Source organism: Mastacembelus armatus, chromosome 5 (assembly GCF_900324485.2).
Source record: "Mastacembelus armatus chromosome 5, fMasArm1.2, whole genome shotgun sequence".
Classification (NCBI taxonomy): domain Eukaryota; kingdom Metazoa; phylum Chordata; class Actinopteri; order Synbranchiformes; family Mastacembelidae; genus Mastacembelus; species Mastacembelus armatus.
Genome location: NC_046637.1, coordinates 25,903,326 through 25,921,178, shown reverse-complemented (window position 1 = coordinate 25,921,178; position 17,853 = coordinate 25,903,326). Strand labels below are relative to the sequence as shown.

Below are 17,853 nucleotides of genomic sequence, written 5' to 3'. Positions count from 1 at the left end.
CCCATAAGGATGCCAAGTCCCCACAGTGTGACTGTGTCCCCACAGTATGAGCAATACCAGCCCAGTCAAACAGATGGACACAGATGCTCACACAAAGATACAGAGAGAATGGTCTCTCTGGCTCCCCAGGTACTTTGTGGCTTGAATGAGTCCAGGCAGAACACATACTGTAGACCCAATCACACAACCACAGATGCATATGTATTTATACCCACACATGAAAAATAAAAGGCTTGACTGCTGATCAGACATTTCTCATATTCCAACTTATTTGTTGCCCTAAATTGATTTTTTTTCCTGTCCTGTTCCTTCTTCCCTTTTTCAGTCTCTTTGTGTGTTTTTTTTGTGCATCTCCGTGATAAACGCAAACATGTTTCCACCAAATGCTGTGGGTACAAATGTCACAGATGGCTGAGACAAAGCAAAGGAAGAAGAGCGCAAGGGGAAACTTAAGGAGGAGGTCTGGGGTTAGGGATGTGGGCAGCATTTGAAGAGGAGGAATGTATTAGACAGTGGGTAAACTGAGCTGGTAGCTTGAAACACACACATACACACACACACACACACACACACACACACACACACACACACACATAAATGCAGACACGTTGAAACACCACTTTGTTACATACAGCTCACGAGGTTTTATTGGAAACTTGAAACAACCTGTCGTGGTTCAGGTAAGTGTCTGTTTGTTTCTTGACTGTTCCCATTTCCTCTTTGTACAAGACAAGCCAAACTAGAAATGTCCAAACCCATAGCTGGTTTGATGACCTGTGCATATCACAGCTACTGTAATTCTTGGCAGCCTTTTGAGCATGTGGTGCATTGTAAAGTAAAATGCAAGATTGCAAACATGCTGATCAAGTCAAACCTCCTGATGACGCAAACCTTTCTTACTAACTTCCGTGTTATACAGTAGCGGAGCGTCTCAGTATGTGTCTGCGTGTGTGCTTTTGTGCAAACCAGCTTTGTGGGAATTATCGTAACCATTTTCAATTGTGCATGCAGGGAAAAAAAATTATATGCTTTCCTCTCATAGATGGAAATTTCATTGCATAAAAACATGAATTCAGGTGTAACCACCTCAACTAGTGTTTCATTTTAAATAGTGCCATACAATTTCAATGTTTTCAAAACTGATTAATCTCAGGGATTGAAAGAGACTGAAATAAAACTGTATTTTATTTTAAAGTTTTACTGAAACTATTTAAAATTAAGATTTTCAGTTGTTTAAGTTTAACCAGTATGTGCTCCATGTATGCCTTCATGGTACCAGTCACATTTTACTGAACCAGTTGTTTTTTTCAGAGTCAGATGTATTTTAATGAAGCAGACATATTTTTCAGAGATCGGAAGTAGTGAAGGATAGTTGGTGTGGGTGAGGAGGATACAGAGGATAGGGTTAAACGGAGGCAGATGATTCGCTGTGGCGACCCCTGCAGCCGAAAGGAAAAGAAGAAGATGTATTTTTCACAGACCGGACATATTTTTCAGGGACCAGTCGTATTTTATTGGACAAATCGTATTTTATTGGACTAGTTGTATTTTATTGGACCAGTCGTATTCTTCTAATTCCAGTCGTATTTTCAGACACCAGTCGTACTTTATTGGACCAGTCGTATTTTATTTGACCAGTCGTATTTTATGAGACCAGTTGTATTTTTCTGGGTCCAGTCATATTTAATTGGGCCAGTCGTATTTTTCAGAGACCAGTCGTATTTTTATGAGACCAGTCGTATTTTTCTCAGACCAGTCGTATTTTTCAGAGACCAGTCGTATTTTTATCAGACCAGTCATATTTAATTGGACCAGTCGTATTTTTCAGAGACCAGTCATATTTAATTGGACCAGTCGTATTTTTCAGAGACCAGTCATATTTAATTGGACCAGTCGTATTTTTCAGAGACCAGTCATATTTAATTGGACCAGTCGTATTTTTCAGAGACCAGTCATATTTTTCAGAGACCAGTCATATTTAATTGGACTAGTCGTATTCTTCTAATTCCAGTCGTATTTTCAGACACCAGTCGTACTTTATTGGACCAGTCGTATTTTATTTGACCAGTCGTATTTTATGAGACCAGTCGTATTTTTCTGAGACCAGTCATATTTAATTGGACCAGTCGTATTTTTCAGAGACCAGTCATATTTAATTGGACCAGTCGTATTTTTCAGAGACCAGTCATATTTAATTGGACCAGTCGTATTTTTCAGAGATCAGTCATATTTAATTGGACCAGTCATATTTTTCTGAGACCAGTCATATTTAATTGGACCAGTCGTATTTTTCAGAGATCAGTCATATTTAATTGGACCAGTCATATTTTTCTGAGACCAGTCATATTTTTCTGAGACCAGTCATATTTAATTGGACCAGTCATATTTTTCAGAGACCAGTCATATTTAATTGGACCAGTCGTATTTTTCAGAGACCAGTCATATTTAATTGGACCAGTCATATTTTTCAGAGACCAGTCATATTTTTCTGAGACCAGTCATATTTAATTGGACCAGTTGTATGTTTCAGAGACCAGTCGTATTTTTCTCAGACCAGTCATATTTAATTGGACCAGTCATATTTTATGAGACCAGTCGTATTTTTCTGAGACCTGCTGTATTTTATTGGACCAGACATAGTTTACTGAACTAGATATATTTCTCAGAGAGCGGACATATTTCTCAAAAACCACATGCATTTTATATTTTAATGACCATGTATTTGTATTGATGTATTTTACTTAACCAGACATATTTTACTGGTCCAGATCTATTTTTAAGAGACCAGATGTATTTTACTTAACCAGACGTATTTTACTGGTCCAGATCTATTTTTAAGAGACCAGATGTAATTTACTGGACTGGATGTATTTTTCAGAGACCAGACGTATTTTACTAGACTAGATGCATTTTTCATAGACCAGATGTATTTTACTGGACCAGACGTATTTTACTGGACCAGACATATTTTACTGAACTAGACATATTTCTCAGAAAGCAGACGTATTTTACTGGAGCCGACAGCAACTCAGTGCCCAAAGTTTGTAGGGTTCTCTTGCCATATTCAGACATAAATCATTTGAAGTCATCAACTTGACAAAGCTCCTCCAGAGCTACAGAAGACATTATACAAAATTGCAGTCTTATGGTAATCACCATGATTAGTAAACCAACTTTGACATTTCACATTTTTGACAGTTTGACAGTTCACATTTAATAAAATTGTCTTGATGTTTAATTTGCAGGAATACATTTCTCACCAGCTGTCCCAATGGCTCTTCTTTGCTGTGCTGCGTTGGTGCTGCTGTGTGTTTTTCATTCTGCCTTAGCCACCATTGTGTCTGACATGGACTATGGAGGTGTTCCACTGTGGATCAATCGCTTTTTGGATGAGCCCAGTGTACTAAGCCTGCAGGGTCGCATAGACACAGCCTGGTTCAGAGCCAACAACCCTCAGGCTTGCCCTCAGCAGTGTGAATGCCCCATCCAGTGGCCCAAAGCACTCTATTGTGACCACAGAGGCCTGGCTGACATCCCAGACAGCCTGCCAGACAGAACTCAATACCTTTTCCTACAGGTAGGAAAAACACAGGTACTGAATGTGTGTTGTCTTTACTATGGTTTGTCATGACCCTGCAGTGCTTTTTTATTTCCTGTTCACAGTGTACTGTTCCACAGTAGGTGATCACTGTGCTATACTGTATATGTTACAAGGGGAAGTGTGAAAAGACATATCCATCAAGCATGTTTTTGTTGTTGTTTTTTGTTATTGTTAGGGCAACAACATCTCATCCATATCACACTCTGTTCTGTCCAACATTACTGGGCTGCGGTGGCTTATCCTAGACCACAACCAGCTACAGAGCGACAGACTGGACCAGGCTGTGCTGCAGAACCAGGCCCAGCTGTGTTACTTCTTTGCCAACCACAATCACCTGAGTTCAGTGCCCAACGCTCTACCAGCTGGACTCAAACAACTGCGACTGGCCCACAATCAAATCAGCAGCATCAGCCCGGGGGCTTTCCACAGCCTACACAACTTGACACTGCTGCTGCTGCAGGGAAACAGACTGCAGACCATCACAGAGGGAGACTTTAAAGGTAGTGTAATGTGTGTGTCATTTCCTTTCTCACATATATATTATACATAATGCATAATTTGGATGTTAAATCAGGATACAGCACAGCTCTGCCCTGCTGTCTTATAGCTGCTCACATCTGAGGAGGTTGAAATAAAAACGGTGTTTAATTCAGCCGTGAAGTGAATTTGTCTTTCAGCAAATTTGTAATGAGTCACAACAACTCACATTGTCTCTATATTTTAATGTGATAACTTTTATCAGACAGAAGTGTGTTTGTGAAATTGTGCATGGACCCCAGCTCAGTGTGCTGCACAGACCGGTGTCAATGATTGCTACTGTACCTAACATGGTACCTTTTTCATCCATCTGATCCTTTCTATTAGTCACACATTTGTCAGTATTTTTTTGTATGCGTGTATCTGCCCTTTGTCTTACAGGTCTGGTCAGTCTGAACCTGTTGGACCTCAGTGGGAATTTGTTCTCGACTGTCCCCAGGCATTTACCTCCCTTCATCCAGCAGCTCTATCTGTCTAACAACTCTCTCTCTGGGCTGGATGAGCACAGTTTTAAGAAGCTTCTCAACCTTAAGTACCTCCGTCTAAGTCGCTGTGGTTTGCAGAGCATCCACCCACAGGCCTTCAACTTCTCCAGCTTGATTGAACTGGATCTTTCTTACAACAAACTTACTACCATTCCCACAGTCCCCACTACCTTGCAGTACCTTTACATGGAGGCCAATGAAATACAAGGTGAGGCCCACACTCAGACTGTTCATGCAGAGCATTGTAGTCATGGACATTTTACAATTCAACAAACTCATATCATGTGACAGTAAGCAGAGCATTGGTAAGGTATGTGGCTGACCACCTGGGGAGGTCCAATACCCAAACCCTGCTGTGAGGGACAAGAAGGAATGTGAAAAACTTGGAAAACAACTGTACAGAGACCTGCACAGCCCCTTCCTCCTTTTACACATCCTACCCAGTTTTCTGCATATGGACATGGGAGGGGCAAGGACTGGGCAGCTTGCAGGCAAGACGAGTCAGAAATGGAGGGAGAGAGAATGAAGGGAGTGGAGGGACTCAGAGGGAGACATGGAAAGAAAAGAAGTGAGAAGAGGGTGGAGAAGAGAAGAAGGAGGGAATGTTGGGTGTTTGGAGGAAGGGAAAGTAAGCTAGGAAAAGAAGCAGAGAGTGGTATGAAAACATCTGTGATGGATTCAGAGGTAAGAGTGCCAGATGAGCCAGAAGCACATGCTGTTCCCCTCTTCAGGCTCCCCTTTCCTTTTACTCTCTGTCCTTTCATTCTGGCCCTTTTCAGACAGCTAGGATTTGTATCACAGTGCAGGAGCCTTGTAGCCAAGAGCCACAGTTTGACTCACAAGAGCATCCAGCAGCAATGACTGTGCACTTTTGGCTCATGGGCTTTGGAAAAATAAAATTGTGTTTTTGTTTCTAAGTGTTTGATGCAGCAGACAGTGGAACTGTATACCAACAGGACAGACAGATGGCAAGACCGTTACACAATAACATCCACCTCATCGTCTAGCTAGCAGCCTGACAGCTACTGTGATTCTGTCTGCCAAAGCCTACAGGGCTGAAAGAAGCTCTACTACTGAAATAAAGTAGGGCAGCAAAAGAGGGTGTTGAGGATTTTCTTGCCCTCCTTTGCTTCACAACACCTGCAAGAGAGCTAATGGTAAATTCAGAGTGTGTGAGGAGAAGAGCAACATTTGCAGACTGCACATGGCCTTGTAAATAAGACAAGTAATCGAATGACTTCATCATAATAATTTACACATGATGAACACATGGTACATGATGTGAAATCAAACCTTGGGTGTGGTTTAATGTCTACTGTGCTTTGATTAGACAGCAATTAGCAGATGGTTGTTACTCTGGTAAATAAAGGATCTCTAATACTAAAACATAGTCTCTACTTGTTTGAAAACAAAAAGCCTGTTTTCTGTCTTTTCACCAGAGTTCCCCTTGACTAGTTTCTGCAGAGAGGTGGGACCCTTGTCCTACTCCAGGATGAAGATCCTGCGATTGGATGGAAACAAAATATTCTACCACCAGCTGCCCCCTGACTGGGTCTTCTGCCTTAGAGTACTTGAAAGTATTTACATCTGACTCCACTTTCTGAACATCTAAGAAGGGTTTACTGTGTGTGGCTGGCCAACCTCCTCTAAGACAAAAACGTGACTCAACTTAAATTTTTATTCACTTACCCAGCTCTCTATTTGTGAACTCAAACAAAGGAGCCTTAAAGCTACACACTCGAAAAGAAGAAGCTAATTTGTTATGTCTTTAATATGTAGATATGCTGCCAAGCACTGATGGGAAAACTGACCTTCAAATGATGCCAGTGCATGAATTTGTACTCTAAACCAGTGTTATTTTATCATAATGCCAAAACTTCTGATCAAAGCATTCGTCATACCACCATTCCCATGAGTTTCTCCCTTTCACTGCATCTTCTGCAGCCTCAGCAGGATCGTACATCTGTGTGTTGTTACTGGATAAGAACTGTGTCTTATTTCTGACGGCACAGAGTAATGCACTCTGGTTAAACTGGGCTGTCTATGTATAAATGGCTAAATTCAGTAGCTTCCCTCGAGAGAATCTGACTCAGTTATGTAGCTGGACAGTGTTAAACAGTCCACATGTGCAGCTGGGTTCAGCACGAAACTATTTCGAAAAAAATTATTCAAAGAAATCTTCAAGTTGCTCTGTCACAAAACAGCTTAGTAAAATTCAAACTTCATTTTGGAAACTGGTCTCCGTCACTTTCATTATGTGTCATTATGTGACAATACCATGAAATGCAGTTCAGCATAATCCTATACGTATGTATATTTAAAACTGAGTGAATGTACACAATAGACATGAAGTCAAAGCCCAAATTAAAACAAGGTGAGAAAATTTCCTTATATATTCATTAGATTTTGTTTTTCTTTTAAATAAATTAATAAATTGTTTGACTTGAAGAACAATCAACTCCCCAAATGAAGGTTTTTAAATTTTCTATAGTCTACCTTATGGACAGAACAAATTAATAATACTATATGTGTAACAAGAAGACTCCAGGGTCTAAACATTAAACAACAAATCATACAGTGTAAATATAAGCCTCTGTGTAAAGTTATACAGTTAAATGTGCATGTACTATAAAAAAGAAAGAACAAACACGTAAAGAAAAAAGACCCATGTAGCAGCAGAGGCTCAGTATTGTACTGTCTTTTGGCACTTTGACATTTGTATTAAAGCATTTGTTCCTTAGCTGATTTCTATGTGTCCGACATTTGTGCTCAATAGTTTTTGAGCCTGTTTTTTGTCAGGATGTCATCTCAGTTTATTATACTGGAGGAAGGGTCCAGCTGACAGAGGAGGAGCTCATACTCTGCAGAGACACACAGATCTCAGTGATAAAGAAAAATCCTGACACAAACTGCTGGAAGTGAAAATTAGTCACTTCACAATATAAATGTCATCTTTTGTCACTTCACACAAACTTTATCTAGTTTGTGTCACACATGTCAGCGTCACCGCTGACGTGCGGGAGTTTGATTTGAACCTTTCAAAAACTCCAGCAAATTTCAACAAGAACAAGACAGAAATGGAATGAATATTATTATAATTTACATATCTCATCATAATGGCCTCCAGATCTTGTCAGATTCCGCATTATAACTATGACAGACATGAATTTATTCTGATATGTGTTTCTGTCTGCTGGAGCAGCGTTAAGTGGATCATAACCTGCTTCTATCTATAAAATCATTGAGTTATAAAACACCTGCACAATAATAATAATACTAATACCATCTACATTTCCTTTCTATACCATGAATCAAAAAGGCGTGAGTACTGATCTAATCATACTGATCATAATCTTGTGTTGCTTTTCTCATAATGACAATACTTCCTGTTAATAATGTGGTGAAGACTTGATAATTGCACTACCACTTTCCTGTTATTAAGGTAGTTATTATGACAGAGGTACAGTGGGTACAGAAAGTATTCAGACCCCTTTAAATTTTTCACTCTTTGTGTCATTGCAGCCATTTGCCAAAATCAAAAAAGTTCATTTTATTTCTCATTAATGTACACTCAGCACCCCATCTTGACAGAAAAAACCAGAAATGTAGAAATTTTTGCAAATTTATTAAAAAAGAAAAACTGAAATATCACATGGTCATAAGTATTCAGACCCTGTGCTCAGTATTGAGTAGAAGCACCCTTTTGAGCTAGTACAGCCATGAGTCTTCTTGGGAATGATGCAACAAGTTTTTCACACCTGGATTTGGGGATCCTCTGTCATTCTTCCTTGCAGATCCTCTCCAGTTCTGTCAGGTTGGATGGTGAACGTTGGTGGACAGCCATTTTCAGGTCTCTCCAGAGATGCTCAATTGGGTTTAGGTCAGGGCTCTGGCTGGGCCAGTCAAGAACGATCACAGAGTTGTTCCGAAGCCACTCCTTTGTTATTTTAGCTGTGTGCTTAGGGTCATTGTCCTGTTGAAAGGTGAACCTTCGGCCCAGTCTGAGGTCCTGAGCACTCTGGAAGAGGTTTTCTTCCAAGATATCTCTGTACTTGGCCGCATTCATCTTTCCTTCAATTGCAACCAGTCGTCCTGTCCCTGCAGCTGAAAAACACCCCCACAACATGATGCTCCCACCACCATGTTTCACTGTATGGATTGTATTGGGCAGGTGATGAGCAGTGCCTGGTTTTCTCCACACACACCGCTTAGAATTAACGCCAAAAAGTTCAATCTTGGTCTCATCAGACCAGAGAATCTTATTTCTCATAGTCTGGGAGTCCTTCATGTTTTTTTTCGCAAACTCTATGCGGGCTTTCATGTGTCTTGCACTGAGGAGAGGCTTCCATCGGGCCACTCTGCCATAAAGCCCCGACTGGTGGAGGGCTGCAGTGATAGTTGACTTTGTGGAACTTTCTCCCATCTCCCTACTGCATCTCTGGAGCTCAGCCACAGTGATCTTTGGGTTCTTCTTTACCTCTCTCACCAAGGCTCTTCTCCCACGATTGCTCAGTTTGGCTGGACGGCCAGGTCTAGGAAGAGTTCTGGTCCTCCCAAACTTTTTCCGTTTGAGGATTATGGAGGCCACTGTGCTCTTAGGAACCTTGAGTGCTGCAGAAATTCTTTTGTAACCTTGGCCAGATCTGTGCCTTGCCACAATCCTGTCTCTGAGTTCCTTGGACAGTTCCTTCGACCTCATGATTCTCATTTGCTCTGACATGCACTGTGAGCTGTAAGGTCTTATATAGACAGGTGTGTGCCTTTCCTAATCAAGTCCAATCAGTTTAATTAAACACAGCTGGACTCCAATGAAGGAGCAGAACCATCTCAAGGAGGATCAGAAGAAATGGACAGCATGTGAGTTAAATATGAGTGTCACTGCAAAGGGTCTGAATACTTATGACCATGTGATATTTCAGTTTTTCTTTTTTAATAAATTTGCAAAAATTTCTACATTTCTGTTTTTTTCTGTCAAGATGGGGTGCTGAGTGTACATTAATGAGAAATAAAATGAACTTTTTTGATTTTGGCAAATGACTGCAATGACACAAAGAGTGAAAAATTTAAAGGGGTCTGAATACTTTCCGTACCCACTGTATTTACTGAAAAATTACATCATCCAAAATGTCAGTTTTACTGAAAGACGCAAGAAAATAAATGTGATTATAAAAATATACATATATCTTTGATTATTTCCCCTTTGACAGTTCAAATTCCATGGATGGAAACTGCAACATCCTTTTTTTAATGATAATTTTTTTCAACATATAACACACTGATAAAATAATCACATGTGGAAAAATAAATGACAGTGAAAGTGTGACAAGATAGGCTTCCTAAGATATACTTTTCCTCTAGGTGAAGACACATGAGTAATACATAATACACACATAATACTTTTCATTCAAATACTCAACTACCTATTAATAACTACACACAGTACTTATTTTGTGGGTGTGTGAGACTGTCTTTGTCCCATGTACCATTACTAAAGCTGCTGCCATATTTTCCAGGTGACACAATGTCTTATAAACACCATGAGTGTGTTTGATGGTCTGATCAGACTTGTGCTATGTCTGGACCCACTTTAACCAGAGGAAGGAGTCATTCAGACGGACTTCCTTCTAGGGACGACGAATATTAACCATAAGTCTATTAAAGTCTGTTCCAGTGATGACCAGTTGTGTATAAAGTCACTATGGAAGGAGACAAGTTGATGGAAAAAGTTCCCTGCTTCCATGCTGCCACTGAGAGGCTGTAAGCACAATGCAAGCAGTCCAGCTGCTATGCGTCTTTAAAAAACTGCATGACATTTTGCCCTAATCTTATCAATATCAATAATCTTATTCACTTTCTTCCTGAGAGTTAGATGACAAGCTCAAGATGTGAAGCTACTATGAAAAAAACAGAATTTCAGTACATCAAACTACTGAAACAATCAATTTCAACTATCCCTGTGACTATTGTAGAGGTCAACTATTAACACCTTAAAACTCATCCTGAGCCCCTCTGACACCTTTATGTTTTCAGTGTCACCTGCATGCTTTCCTTTATTTATGTGGTGTTGCTGTAGTTTTCATCAAAAACTACAACTAATGTGTTTTTATGGTTTTTGTTGGTCTGTGAATCAGTCATCCTCAAACACTTAGACCAGACTCCTGCAACATTCCTCACCTTCAGAACCATGAAGCAAAGTGATCAACAGTGAAACACACATTTATTAACAGCAGCAGTACTTCTCTTCCCTAAAATTGGATTGTAAGAGAAAAAAATAATTCATGTTAGTTCAGAGGTTATTTATAGTCAGAGGGCCTGTATTTACAATAACTTAAAAACAGACTGAAACTCTGGTGGAGACATTAAAGCTCCATCCATTTCTCTTCTCTAAGGCAAACCTTGCCTTGGAAACCACCAGCCAAAACAATCTGCTATGAAGCTCTCAGTGGTGCCATAACAGCAACATAGAGAGCTCCAAAGCCATCACATGTCACATCCCTCTGTCCACAGACACCCACTCTCCAACAACACAACACCCTCTGCTGAGGTTTGATATGAACCCATTTGTCAGTGGTCTGTATTAGCATTGCTGATTTTGCCAGATGGCTCTTAGTTGCTTCTTGATTTGTTCTCTAGAAAAATCTTAACTGCTGAGATAATAGGGCAGAAATTTAGAAGCCTGGGATCATTAACAAGAGCTGAGCTCCATTAAATGTCACACCAGTGTCACTCAGCAACCTCATGCACAATACCATGACACATAAATAGGCTGCAGCCATTGTAATCTAATGACACCTGAGCTCCTCATGCTTGTGTCCGTAAAATGAGTCAGTGCTCGTTTTGCACCATACCTGCTTTATGTGTTCATCAGGAACTGTTTGCAGTAGACTACATCAGTATTACACAGTATTCAGCTTTATGTGAAGATGAATTCATGTTGTGTAAGTGTGTTGCCACCAAATGACTAACAATCCAATAATGCTGGTTTAAGTTTAGGAACTGTCAGAACATTTTGAGAAAAAGTTCGTTTAGCAGCTGGGGTTTGGAATTTAATTAAGCTGCCTCTTTAATACAAACCCTAGCACACAGTGCCAATGGTAGGCTTATGTGCTAAAGATAGTGGGTGTAAGCAAGCCAAGATAATCAGTGGACTTTTAGCAGTAGCTGATGGATCATGTTTGAGATTTCAGTTTATTGACTTTCAGGCACTGAAAGGCTTTAATGCTACTTGCTGCTATACTGAGATCATGATTGACTTCAAGTGAAGTGTTCTAGTAGCTGCAGGATACCGAATTGGAAAAAAGCATATTGATTTTTGGATTAGATCTGAGATGAATACATGAGCAGTTTTCTTAAAAACAAATAAGACAAATAAGTGTAAAACCAAATTTTTGGACAGGCTGATGGACCAACTGACTAACAGGGGAATGATATAAAAAGAGGCTAAGACCTCCCAAAGTCTGGTGGTGGGTGGAGAAATCATCTCTAAATCCATCACAGACTTGTATGGTAATTGTGGTTTTGGCTGAATGACTGAGGAAGCCGTTAGATTCATTTACAGGCCTGTTTACAAGCAAGACTAAAACCTCCAGCCCTCTCATTAGACACACACATGATCACACACACAGATGCTGATTCTGCTGTCTTGTATTTCCTTTAACGTCTGAAGAGAGTCATTACTATTTTACACACATGCAGTGTGGTACAGTAAAAACTAATTTTTGCAAAAGTGATAAGGCTCATGTTTTTTTAGTTGTGGCTGCATTTAATTTCAGCTTTAACAAAGTGCATTTTTGGTAAAAAGGCTAAATCTAGGTTTTCTTCTCACATGTAGTTTTTTGCAATAAGTGTGATATCTAACTTGACAGAAAGACTGAGGATTTAGTCTGTAAACTTCCTGAGTCTGCAGAGTTTGTAATAATAGTGAACAGGACTGTTTACCACAACATATTCTGAGGTTTTCCCACAGTCCCTGCACAGTGGACTGGGTGATCTCCCATGTTTAGGCAGCTGATAATGCAACACAACTCAGAGAGCAGAGAGAGGAGTTGTGGCTCTTCTGTTGACACTTTCATTAGGTTGCTGACCAAACATTAGGGAGGGAGAGTGTATGGTCCAGACTGAACATTGTACGTACAAAATATGCTCGTTTGCATGTGAGAACAGTTTCACTACTTATGGAGTCTGTGTCACACATTCCATATTTAACTGAGTACCAGCCTCATATGTAAAACACATGCCCGTTATTCAACACAATATGGACACATGCATACACATGCTGCAGTACCACATGTTATAAAGCGTATGGGCTTAATATGTTTTTTTAATGTCAGAGAATCCATCTGCATAAAAATCATCACTACTTCCTGCCTCCAAATTAGTATACAGCGAAAATGCATGTTAACTAAATCCTGCCCCTGAACAGGAATCTTCACCTCACATTATTTCCAATGCCAGGACAGGTTTTATTCTCTGACTACTTCTCATGAGGTCATGTTAAAATTATGCAGTCTATGGTTAAAACAAAACAAACAAAGAAACAAATGTGCAGTTTGAAAGCTCTAGTCGGGTCAGACTGTAGGTATAGTGCACATTTAAGCCTAAGGGTTCTTGCTTTAAAAACAAGTCTGCTGGAAATGTTCAAATGTTTTCTGGACAGTGTGATCGGGTTGTAAATCACAATTTCATTCACTCAGTCACTACTTTTAGTGTAAATTCAACAGTTCACTAAGTAGTAAGTTCTGATGGACAAAGCAGAAATCAAGGTGAGTGTGCTGGAGCGGTGAACAGCATCAGTAAGTAGTTTAGGCACTTACACCAATGGGTAATTTAGAGTCACCTATTAATATTAACCTAACACCGAATGCATGTGTTTGGACTCTGGGAGTGAGCTGGAGTACTCAGAGAAAGTGCATGCAAACCACACAGAAAGACTCCAGGTCGAGCAGGATTCAAACCTGAACAGTTTTTGCTGTGAGGCGACAGTGCTAACCACCTCTCCACCAAACACACGAATCAAAAATAATGTCGGGAAACCGAAGAACTAAAGAAGGTGCTTGAATCACGTGAAAATTAGTCCGGACCATATGGTGCTGACACATGTTGGATGACGTTTTATTGAAAGGCTGCAAAACCCATATGGTTCATGTGCTTTAAACAAAGCAACATTTCACCAGACAGGTTTCTGATTTGACAGTGCCAACTCATCACATCCAGAGCGATCAACAAAGAAAACTGTCTCAGTGTACGGGCTAAAGTTTGTCTCTGCTGGACAATGTTTGATTTAACACATTAGGGGATGTGCTTTGATTTGGAAATGTCCCCTGTCCAAATGTCCAGGTGGCATCTTTCTACTGGTTTGTTTGACAACATGCTTAGTTGACAAAATGCTTTTCAATTAACAGCAAATGTAGAATGATTTCACACATGACGCAATGCTTCCCAGTCTCATCAGCTGCCTGGGGATCCACAGTTACTAATGGTGTTTTGTGTGTGTTATAACATTTTCATTTCACTCATATTGTATACAAAAGACTGATGGTTTATATATAATAGAATGACGTACAACCCCAATTCCCAAAAAGCTGGGACGCTGTGTAAAATCAACTTAGAAACAGAATGCAATGATTTTCAAATCTTATAAACTCATAATTTATTCACAGTAGAACATGGAAAACATATAAATGTTTAAACTGAGAAAATCTACCATTTAAAAAAAAAAGGTCATTTTGAAATTGATGGCAGCAACACGTCTCAAAAAAGTTGGGACAGGCCCATGTTTACCACGGTGTTGCTTCCCCTCTTCTTTTAACAACAGTGTGTAAACGTGTGGGAAGTGAAGAAACCAGTTGCTGCAGTTTTGGGAAAGTGATGTTGTCCCAGTCTTACCTGCTCAACAGTGCTGGGTCTTCTTTCACGTATTTTTTGTCTAAACATGTGCCAAATATTTTCAAAAGGTAAAAGGTCTGGACTTCAGCATCAGTTCAGCACCTGGACTCTTCTACTACAAAGCCATGCTGTTGTCATAGATACAGTTATCATACATCATCTGGATGGGCTATGTTGCACTAAAACCTGGATATATCTCTCAGCGTTGATGGAGCCTTTCCAGATGTGCCAGCTGCCCATTACATAGGCACTAATGTGCCCTCATGCCATTAGAGATGCAGGCTTTTAAACTGAGCACTGATCATAAACCAGAAGGTCCCTCAGCTCCAGAGGACACAGCGCCTGTTGTTGCCAAAAAGAATATCTAATTTTGATTCATCTGACCACAGAACAGTTCTTCATAAAAGGCTTCTTCTTTGCATGATAAAGCTTTAACTTGCACTTTTGGATGGCACAGCGAGCTCATCCCTGTTTTTAATGCAGAATCATCTGAGGGCACATAGATGCTCTGAAACTTCTGATGACATTATGTTCTGTCGGTGATGAGTTGAGGAACATTATTCTGAAATTGTTCAACAATTTATAGACGCAGCTTTTCACAGATTGGTGAACCTCTGCCCATCTTTACTTTCTATAAGACTCTGACTCTCTAAGATGCTGTTTTTATACCCAATCATGTTACTGACTTATGGCCAACTAACCTAATTAGTTGCAAGAAGTTCTTCCAGCTCTTCCTTGTTAGTGCCATTTACTTTTGCAGCCTTTCATAATGTCTGTCCCAACCTTTTTGAGACGTGTTGCTGCCATGTATTTCACAATTACATTATTTTTTCATAAAATGGTACATTTTCTCAGAAACTCAAGAAACTAATTTTACCAGTGTTTCAATGGCAGAAATATTTTCCATTTGACTTCATAGATAAATAGCAACGGACCTTTGAGCTCCCTGACTTCTGTGATGAAGAGTTGTTGTGATGTCATGCACCAGCAATGTCATAGCCTTAGTCTGGGTGATGGACAAAGCCATGAACAGTGAAGAAATCTCAGTACACTTTATCTTTGGTAGATAAAATAAGCAGTGAATGTTAGTGTTCAGTGTTTGTTTTTACTTCTGCCATTGATGCTGTAAATCCCATGGAGTTGTTTTAAGTGAATTACAAAGTTTACTCAATAGTGATTAATGCAAAAACCGTGTCATTTGTGTATAATAAAATGATTTATGAGACAATAAAGTTACATTTTTATGAAACCTTTCAAGGGCAAAGACAATGAGAACATTGTTGAACTTGGGTTTAGGAAAGATTGTTAATATTTGCCAGGATGAGGGTTCAAACCTGTGAATTTTGACTTGACTTTGGAAGTTGAATATTAGCATTGCTCTGGCTTTATTTCCTCTGAGAACATTTTTGACTGAAACTTGTGTGAGTCTCCTTTTAGCCAAACAGTTCAATCATCCACATCATCCTGTAGATGACAGAACAGACCGTTCTTGGAAATTCTCAGATTATTATACACACCAAGTCATTTTGGGCTGGAGCCTAAGTCTGCCTCGTTCTCTCCATCTGCTTGGAAGACAGCTTCTGCAATGTGTAATAGCACTGGAGAGGTCTGCTGCTTAAATATTTCCTGCAGTAAAAGCTGGTTGTCTGCCTGCACACCTCTCCCTTCTCGAATAAACTGGTTGAATTAAGGCCTAAAAAACAAAGCGCTGACGTCCGACCGTCTCTGTCCGGACTTGGTGTGACGGCGCGCTGCAGGCCAAACAGTTACATTCCACAGACCACATGACTTAGTTTTCACATGCAAATCCAAACCACCCGGTTTTCCCCTGTTAGTTACTCAAACTCTAATAAATACAAGAAGAAAAACATAATACATACAGTTTTATCCCTGGGTTGACCACCCTGTACAGTGTCAGAGTAAGTAGTGCCATGGGCTAATGGACATGAGGCATCATAGGGTGACAGGCTGCTGACTTCAGGTAAATTAAATGCCAAGTATAGAGGATGGATTTTTATGTAAGGAAATAAAAAAAAGGCGATGCTCTTAAAGTAAACATGTGAGTCAAGTCAAATGTTAATAACAGGTTTACAAGAGGGCAGGGTAGTGTGGATGAAAAAGTTACAAGAAAACAAATACATGGTTCTTCTTTTCCTTCTGTGTGAGTCAGAAGAACTTCCTCCATTCTGCAAAGACAAATATTAATATGAGTCAGTTTATGCCTTTGCTTTAATTGTTTTTAATATGCTGTTCTACATTCGTTTGATTTCTGATGGTATTAGATTATGGTCATGATACTGGAAATATTCAAACAAATCGTGTAACATTGCGGTTAATGAACTAACTATTTCCAATGATGTCATCCCTGCAGGCAGCACAAAATAAAACAGTTTACAGGGAAATAATGTTCTTGTAGTTGATCAGTGAAGCTGAGTCATTATATAGCATTCTCTCTAAGCAGCCACCTAAAAAGTGATTTATTTGTTACTTATTCCCATTTTTCTCTCTCTCTCTGTTAAAGTATGCTTCCTTTTTGTATTTGGGACCAGCCTGATCCAGATGTTTGGCCCAGCTGAACTCAGTATCCCAACTCTGGTGGCTGAGTGTATAGGAGACTGGAGTGCATTGGGGAGAAATCACATAAAGAAACAAACCTGAGGGAAAGTGGGAGAAAGAGCCACATGTGTACATGTGTGTTGCAGTCTTTTCCCTACATATGTCCGCCTCGTTATTCTTCAGCTGTAGCTCACTCTGCAGGAATGCAGGGCAGCAAACACATCAAACTCCTAACCCCTAGTGACACACAAGCACACATGTACACACACACACACACACACACACACACACACACACATACACAGACTACACTTGTTAATTGCAGTGCCACACAGTCTCACTTCCTGAAAGACCCTTCCAGCTCCCCATGCCTCAGCTGGACCTCAGTAATCAGACAGCTTGCATTTAACTGATGCCCCTCCTGTGTATAAGAGAGGATGCAATAGAGAGATGCTGCTAATGAAAAGCACATGACTGGATCTGTGTGTTGTCATTGAAACAATGGTGGAGTGGGTGGGAGACAGAGACATGCAGCTGGGTTTTCCCTAACAGAGGTCACAGTGTTCAGAACGTTTCTCAAAGACTTACGATATTGAAACATATGGTTGTGCATACACAGAAACATACAAACATCCTTATGCTTTTTTTTTTTTTAACTTTTCAGACAAACGCTCTCATGATCTACTGCAATAGAACTAAATAACAAACTGTGACACAGTTTGGACACATGAAAGAGCCCAAAGTCTTCCAGAAGGAATTAAGATTAAATCTCTCTGGCTCTGAACAAGG

At 40.0% G+C, this 17,853-nt stretch overlaps 1 protein-coding gene across 3 annotated transcripts; it reads left to right on the top strand.

Annotated features, from left to right (window-relative positions):
- The first annotated feature begins 484 nt into the window (after positions 1–484).
- LOC113130643 (lumican) lies at positions 485–7,184 on the top strand. Of its 3 annotated transcripts, none has more exons than XM_026307427.1 (5): positions 485–516; positions 3,246–3,577; positions 3,777–4,101; positions 4,520–4,831; positions 6,063–7,184. In XM_026307427.1, the coding sequence occupies exons 2-5, from the start codon at positions 3,272–3,274 to the stop codon at positions 6,212–6,214; spliced, it is 1,095 nt and encodes a 364-aa protein (XP_026163212.1). In that variant the 5' UTR covers positions 485–516; positions 3,246–3,271; the 3' UTR covers positions 6,215–7,184. The 3 variants fall into 3 exon arrangements, with proteins under 3 accessions (XP_026163212.1, XP_026163213.1, XP_026163211.1); XM_026307428.1 differs by lacking the exon at positions 485–516 and adding an exon at positions 539–680; XM_026307426.1 differs by lacking the exon at positions 485–516 and adding an exon at positions 2,684–3,148.
- The last annotated feature ends 10,669 nt before the right edge of the window (positions 7,185–17,853 follow it).

Bases quoted from the DNA above. Each gene is read 5' to 3' on its own strand.
- LOC113130643 (XM_026307427.1), top strand. From the start codon at position 3,272: ATGGCTCTTCTTTGCTGTGCTGCGTTGGTGCTGCTGTGTGTTTTTCAT. The intron at 4,102-4,519 runs GTAGTGTAATGT...TTTGTCTTACAG, and splicing joins CACAGAGGGAGACTTTAAAG to GTCTGGTCAGTCTGAACCTG. The intron at 4,832-6,062 runs GTGAGGCCCACA...TCTTTTCACCAG, and splicing joins GGAGGCCAATGAAATACAAG to AGTTCCCCTTGACTAGTTTC.